Here is a 7,269-nt window from a genome sequence, read left to right as displayed (position 1 = left end):
GCGCTTTCCGTGGCCTTGGCAGAGTACAGTACAATGATGCTAATAATGTTGGTGTTTGTTAAGCGCCTACCGTGTGCAGAGCGCCGTTCTAAGCGCTGGGGGAGATATGGCGTAATCGGGCTGTCCCCCGTGAGGCTCGCTGTTAATCCCCATTTTCCAGATGAGGTCACTGAGGCCCAGAGAAGTGAAGTGACTTGCCCACAGTCACACAGCTGCCAAGGGGCAGAGCCGGGATTCGAACCTCTGACTCCCAAGCCTGGGCTCTTTCCACTGAGCCACGCTGCCTCTCTCTAATAACAAGCAGCCACATTTCCTGCCCACAAGAAGCTGACAGTCTAGAGGGGACGGAATGTAGAGGTGACCGAGTGCAATACGCCCACTATACTAAGTGGTTTGGAAGAAGAGAGGAGAAATGGAGGGAAAAGAGCGGGAGAAGGAAAGAGAGGGAGGGAAACAAGGAGAGAAAAGCCCAATCCAAGGGATTCAAAGCTCCGTTCTTTACAGTCGTTTTTTGGTAATTACCTAACAATTTGGATTTGAAAGGGGCTCAACTTCATGACCCCTAGTTCTCTTTCCTCGTGTGATTTTTTTCATCAGCAGAGTTTGAAGAAAGGAGCTTCGCCTTTCCTTGGATTCAAGGCGCCATCACCTGGCCAACCTGGCCCGTGATCTATTCGCTCCTTGTCTTTCGCTACAGGACGGGAATAAATAATGTTGCTATTTGTTAAGCGCTTACTATGAGCAGAGCACTGTTCTAAGCGCTGGGGCGGATACAGGGGAATCAGGTTGTCCCACGTGGGGCTCACGGTTAATCCCCATTTTACAGATGAGGGAACGGAGGCACAGAGAAGTGAAGTGACTTGCCCACGGTCACACAGCTGACAAGTGGCAGAGCTGGGATACTTTCATCCCCAAATGGACAGAATATTCAGCCCGTTTCCTCACCGACCTTCATGCATTCAATCGATCGTATTTATTGAGCGCTCGCTCTGTGCAGAGCACTGTACTAAGCGCTCGGAACGTACAGTTCCAAAAATGTGAGCCCCACACGGGACATTCTCATTACCCTGTATAATACTAATAATGGTGGTATTTGTTAAGCGCTTACTATGTGCAGGGCACTGTTCAAAGCGCTGGGGGAGATACAGGGTAGTCAGGCCGTCCCACGTGAGGCTCACAGTCTTCATCCCCATTTTACAGATGAGGTCACTGAGGCACAGAGAAGTTAAGTGACTTGCCCACAATCACACAGCTAAGTGGCAGAGTCGGGATTCGAACGCACGACCTCTGACTCCCAAGCCCGTGCTCTTTCCACTGAGCCATGCTGCTTCTCTACCCCAGCGCTTAGTACAGTGCTCTGCACACAGTAAGAGCTTAACAAGCGCTGCTTAGAGAAGCAGCATGGCTAAGCTTCTCTAAGCATAGTTTAGTGGAAAGAGCCCGGGCTTGGGAGTCAGAGGTCGTGGGTTCTAATCCCAGCTCTGTCACTTGTCTGCTGTGTGACCTTGGGCAAGCCACTTAACTTCTCTGTACCTCAGTTACTTCATCCGTAAAAATAGGGATTAAAAAATGTGAGCCCCACGTGGGACAGTCTGATGACCCTGTATCTAACCCAACGCTTAGAACAGTGCTCTGCACATAGTAAGCGCTTAACATCTACCATAGTCATTATTATTATTATTAATAAATACCATTATTATTATTATTACAGTAAGCTCTTGGAATGAACAATAACCTTCCTTCCCATAGCCCTGGATTTCACAAACGCCAGTGAACGTTACAGGGATTCCGAATTACTGAAGCTTGAGAGAAATTCAATTGTCAAGCCCAATTTATCTTGTACTAGAATTTCTCCCTTACGGGTGACCGTCTCAATCAGATATAACCCCTAGTAAATAACAAATCCATTTGCACCATTAGAAGCAGTGAAACCTTACCATCCGCCTCGAGCTTATTATATTTCCACATTTGTTTTCCACCTATTGACTCTGATTCCTGTTTCTGCTGGTCCAACTCACTGGGTATTTATAAACATATCCATGCTGGAAAATGACCCGGTTTCTAAATGAGCTTTTCGGTCCTAAGTACGACTGCGGCCTTGGTTCTTATTAGTGCAAGCCTTTTTGCCTGTGAACCTGTTGTTGGGCAGGAATTGTCTCTCTCTTCTGCTGAATTGTCCATTCCAAGCGCCTAGTACAGTGCTCTGCACATAGTAAGCGCTCAATAAATACGAACGAATGAATGCAAGCCTGATAATCCCAAGGTGTGGGCTGAGCGGATATAGCGATCCACTCGGAGCCATACATCCACAAGCTCCAACTCCAAGCCTATCCTGGAAATCAGTCGATCGATGGGTGGTATTTTTGGAGCACCCACTACGCGCAGAACACTATACGAAGCCCCTGGGATAGTATCATATAACAGAGTTGATAGACGCGTTCCCTGCCCGCAGTGGAAACCTTGAAACAGTCATTCATTCATTCAATCGTATTTATTGAGCGCTTACTGTGTGCAGAGCACTGTACTAAGCGCTTGGAAAATACAATTCAGTAACAGATAGGGACAATCCCTACCCAGCAAAGGGCTCGCACATGTCACCCTAATAGAGAGCAATCCAACCTCCAATCCCGGGCTTTTGGGAAATACGTTCTACTCTATCCTAATCCTCCTGGACCGCTCAATCAATCCATCCATCAGTGGTATTTATTGAGTTCTTTGGAGAGAACAATATAATAGAATTGGTAGATGCGATCCCGGATCTCATGGAGCTTACAGTTTAGTGGAAACATGGTCTAAACTTTATTTTACTGATGCAGTTCTCCTATGGTTCTCTTCTCCCCAAGTTTTCCAAAGCACCTTTTATGGGATTTAAAATGAAACTGAGAAGACATTTTGTTTGTTTTTTATAGTATCTGTTAAGCCCTTATTATGACCCAGGCATTGTACTCTGCTATAATAATAATGTTGGTATTTTTTAAGCGCTTACTAGGTGCCGAGCACTGTTCTAAGCACTGGGGGAGATACAGGGTAATCAGGTTGTCCCACGTGGGGCTCACACACTTTTAATCCCCATTTTACAGATGAGGGAAATGAGGCCCAGAGAAGTTAAGTGACTTGCCCACAGTCACACAGCTGACAGGTGGCAGAGCCGGGAGTCGAACTCATGACCTCTGACTCCGAAGCCCAGGCGCCTTTCACTGAGCCACGCTGCTTCTATGCTCTGGGGTAGATACAAGAAAATCAGGTTGGACACAGTCCGTGTCCCACAAGGGGTTCATAGAATTAATCCCCATTTTACAGATGAGGTAACTGAGGCACAGAGAAGTTAAGGGACATGTCCAAGATCGCACAACAGACAAGTGGTGGAGCTGGGATTAGAACCCAGGTCCTTCTCACTCCTAGATCTGTGATCTATGCGCTAGTCCTCACAGCTTCTCATTGTTGAACAGTGATATTCACAGAGATCAAACCCAGGAACAGTTAAAGCTTCTTCACTTATAGTTAACCCACTTTAGAAACAACTAATATTTTGGATCAAATAATTTAGTCCAGTCAAACTTCAGTTTTATCCTTCAAAGATGCCCGTGAAATACCTATCTGAAGTTACCTATCGTTCACCAAAGTCGTTTCCTGGTACCTTCCCTTCATAGAATGTTCATAGAAATGATATGTTCTGAGTTCATAGAATGTTCATAGAATGTTCATAGAAATGACAGGAAGATTGTTGGTAGTTTTACTGTTTCTCAGTGTTGACCTTCACTCTGAAACATCAGCCGCTAACCAACCACAGCCTAATCCCACCAGAGGGACTTTACAGCCTAGATCGCTCAGGCACCAGATGGATCTCTTGAGAGATGGAGCAGAAAACTTTGCTATTTATGTTGCCCCATCTGAATTCCTTGCTCTGGGACATTCCCACATCCCTCTCCAGGAATTTACTCTGTTGCCTCTAAGGCTTCCTCCATCTCCTTCAGCTACATATCCTGGGACACATTCTCCAAAGAATCTCAAGCCTCAGTGATTTGAGGTTCTATGAAAACTCTGAAAACATTATCGTGATTTCTAGCAATTACGTCTTGCCAAGTTTTTGTTTATGTGACTTTTTATGTGATTTGTTTATGTGATTGTGTTTATCTGACAATAGAAGGCACTGATTATTTGGCTATTTCCCAAGTGCTTAGCATAATACCCTGCAAACAATAAGAACATAGTAGATACCATTGATTGAAGAATGTGGGAAGCAGTATCACCTAGTGGATAGAGCATGTACCTGGGATTCAGAGGACCCGGATTCTAATCCAGACTCTGCTACTGATCTGCTGCGTGACCTTGGGCAAGTCACTGCATCCCTCAGTTTCCTCATCTTCAAAATGGAGAATAACCCCACTCCTTCTACTTAAACTGCAAAACCCCTGTGGACTGTGTCTAACCTGATTACTTTGTATCCACCCCAGTGCTTAAAACAGTGCTTGACTGTCACTTGTCAGCTGTGTGACTGTGGGCAAGTCACTTAACTTCTCTGTGCCTCAGTTACCTCATCTGTAAAATGGGGACTAAGATTGTGAACCTCACGTGGGACAACCTGAAGACCCTGTATCTACCCCGGCGCTTAGAACAGTGCTCGGCACATAGTAAGCACGTAACAAATACCAACATTATTAGTAGTAGTAGTTAGTGCTTAACAAGTACATATTGTTGTCATTATTATTATTGTTGTATTAAGAGGACTGTTTCTAGTAGGACTTCTCTGGTATTTTTTAAGTGCTTACTATGTTCCAGACACTGTACTAAGGACAGGGGTCGATACAAGGTAATCAGGTTGGACACAGGGCTCACAGCCTAAGGATACTGGTCTGCGCTGGTACGGGTAGATCTCTGCAATCAATCCATTAATGGTATTTATTAAGCACTTACTGTGTGTGGAGCACTGTATTATTAAACACTTGGGAGAGTGCAATACAACAGAGTCGGTAGACATGTTCCCTGCTCACAACGAGCTCACAGTCAATCGATTGTATTTACTGAGTGTTTACTGTGTACGGGGACTCAGGGAGAGTACAACACAACCATATAAGAGACACATTCCCTGCCTACAGCGAGCTGACAGTCTAGAGAAGCATCGAGGCTTAGTGGAAAGAGCACAGCCTTGGGAGTCAGAGGATGTGGGTTCTAATCCCGCCTCCTCCACTTGTCTGCTCTGTGACGTTGGGCAAGTAACTTCTCTGTGTCTCATTCATTCATTCATTCAATAGCATTTATTGAGTGCTTACTATGTGCAGAGCACTGTACTAAGCGCTTGGAATGGACAAATCGGCAACTGATAGAGACAGTCCCTGCCCTTTGATGGGCTTACAGTCTAATCGGGGGCGACAGGCAGACAGGAACGGCAGGGACTGTCTCTGTCTGTTGCCGACTTGTTCATTCCAAGCGCTTAGTACAGTGCTCTGCACATAGTAAGCGCTCAATAAATACGATTGAATGAATGAATGAATGAATGAAGAACAATGGCAATAAATAGAGTCAAGGGGAAGAACATCTCATAAAAACAATGGCAAATAAATAGAATCAGGGTGAAGTACATCTCATTAAACAAAATAAATAGGGTGATGAAGATATATACAGTTACCTCATCTGTAAAATGGGGATTAAGACAGTGAGCCCTATGTGGGACAACCTGATTACTGTGTATCAACCCCAGCACTTAGAACAGTGCTTAGCACAAAGTAAGCACTTAAATATTATCATTAGAGGTGGTGGATTGCTACAAGCAGCAGTTAGGAAAGAACCTCAGCCCCTGAGTATGTCCAGAAGATTTCCTCCTGAGAGAAAAGGGCCAATCATAGCTCTCTAACTTACCTGTAGAGAACCATCTTCCTCTGCAAAGTCCAACAGAGGGCGTCTTTCACCTCCTTGTTTCTCAAGCTATAGATCAGGGGGTTCAACATGGGGATGATGGCTGTGTAAAAGACAGACACCACTTTATTCACATGCAGCGAGAGGCTCGCACCGGGTCGAACGTAGATAAAGAAGAGGGTCCCGTACAAGACGGCGACAGCGGTCAGGTGGGAAGAACAGGTCGAGAAGGCTTTCCGTCTGCCGGTGGCAGAGCGAATCCTCGAGACGGCAACGAGGATGTAAAGGTAGGAGACCAGGATGGCCAGGCCACTAGATACCCCTACGGTGCCAGCCGAGATGAAAAGGAGCCACCTACTGGCCTGGACGTCGGCACAGACTAGGGCTAAGAGTGGAGCGATATCGCAGAAATAGTGGTTGATGACATCTGGGCCGCAGAAGGGTAAGCGAAAGGTCGACGTTGTGTGGGTCGTGGTGCTCAGAAAGCCCAGCACGTAAGGCGCCACCGCGAGCCGCACACGGACCTCTGGGGACACGAACGACCTATAGAGCAGTGGGTTTCGGATGGCCACGTATCGATCGAAGGCCATGGCAGAGAACAGGAAGCATTCAGCAGCCACAAAGAGGCCAAAGAACCACATCTGGGCTGCACATCCCAGGAAGGAGATGGTTTTTTTCTCCTTGAAGAAATCAGTCAGCATCTTTGGGACAACAGTGGAGGAGGAACAGGTGTCCACAAAGGCCAGGTGGCTGAGGAAAAAGTACATGGGGCTGCGAAGACGGGAATCTACTCCGATCGGTGCGATCAGCCCCAAGTTTCCGACCAAGGTGACAAGATAATAAAGTAAAAACAACATAAAGAGGATGATCTGCCACTGGAGCTGATCCGTTAGCCCCAGAAAAATAAACTCTGTTATCCCGGTTCGATTCCCCTGAGCCATATAGATGCGGCAATCTGTCTATAGAAACAAAAAGGCAGCTGCTGTTAATTCAGAAGTTAATGGATATAAGTATGTTTGTGTGTCTAGAATTAAATTTCTTTCCCTTTCCTTTTTAAAGATCACATGGACCCTTTTCAGGAAGAGAAAATACTGTTTGCTGGAGATCTCAAATGATCTCAAATAATACTAATAATAATGATGGCATTTGTTAAGCGCTTACTATGTGCCAAGCACTCACACTAAAATCCAGGTACACAATAATTTACTCAAAAATTTGGGTGGGAAAGTGTGTATTAGCCTAATTTTTCTTGCGGGTTTTTCATTTCTTTTGTATTGGACCACCCCTGGATATTTTCATTACCCTATTTATTTTGTTAATGAGATGTACATCACCTTGATTCTATTTATTGCTATTGTTTTTGTCTGTCTGTCTCCCCCGATTAGACTGTAAGCCCATCAGTGGGCAGGGATTGTC

General features: G+C 45.5%; 1 protein-coding gene across 1 annotated transcript; it reads right to left on the bottom strand.

The window, feature by feature from the left end:
* Window positions 1-3,418: 3,418 nt before the first annotated feature.
* On the bottom strand, window positions 3,419-6,794 carry LOC100084254 (olfactory receptor 1009-like). The gene is made up of 3 exons (XM_001514711.3): window positions 5,857-6,794; window positions 3,608-3,673; window positions 3,419-3,509 (listed from the first exon to the last, which is right to left on the bottom strand). The coding sequence occupies exons 1-3, from the start codon at window positions 6,792-6,794 to the stop codon at window positions 3,419-3,421; spliced, it is 1,095 nt and encodes a 364-aa protein (XP_001514761.3).
* Between the last annotated feature and the right edge of the window lie 475 nt (window positions 6,795-7,269).

This window comes from Ornithorhynchus anatinus, chromosome 3 (genome assembly GCF_004115215.2).
Source record: "Ornithorhynchus anatinus isolate Pmale09 chromosome 3, mOrnAna1.pri.v4, whole genome shotgun sequence".
Classification (NCBI taxonomy): Eukaryota; Metazoa; Chordata; class Mammalia; order Monotremata; family Ornithorhynchidae; genus Ornithorhynchus; species Ornithorhynchus anatinus.
This window is presented reverse-complemented; position numbering and strand designations above follow the sequence as displayed.

What these genes read in the sequence shown, in the direction of transcription:
- LOC100084254 (XM_001514711.3), bottom strand. Translation starts at nt 6,794, where the DNA reads ATGGCTCAGGGGAATCGAACCGGGATAACAGAGTTTATTTTTCTGGGG. An exon ending in AGGAAGATGGTTCTCTACAG is followed by an intron (nt 3,674 to 5,856) that starts GTAAGTTAGAGA and finishes CTATGAACTCAG; the next exon opens with AACATATCATTTCTATGAAC. An exon ending in ACGACTTTGGTGAACGATAG is followed by an intron (nt 3,510 to 3,607) that starts GTAACTTCAGAT and finishes TTGTTTCTAAAG; the next exon opens with TGGGTTAACTATAAGTGAAG.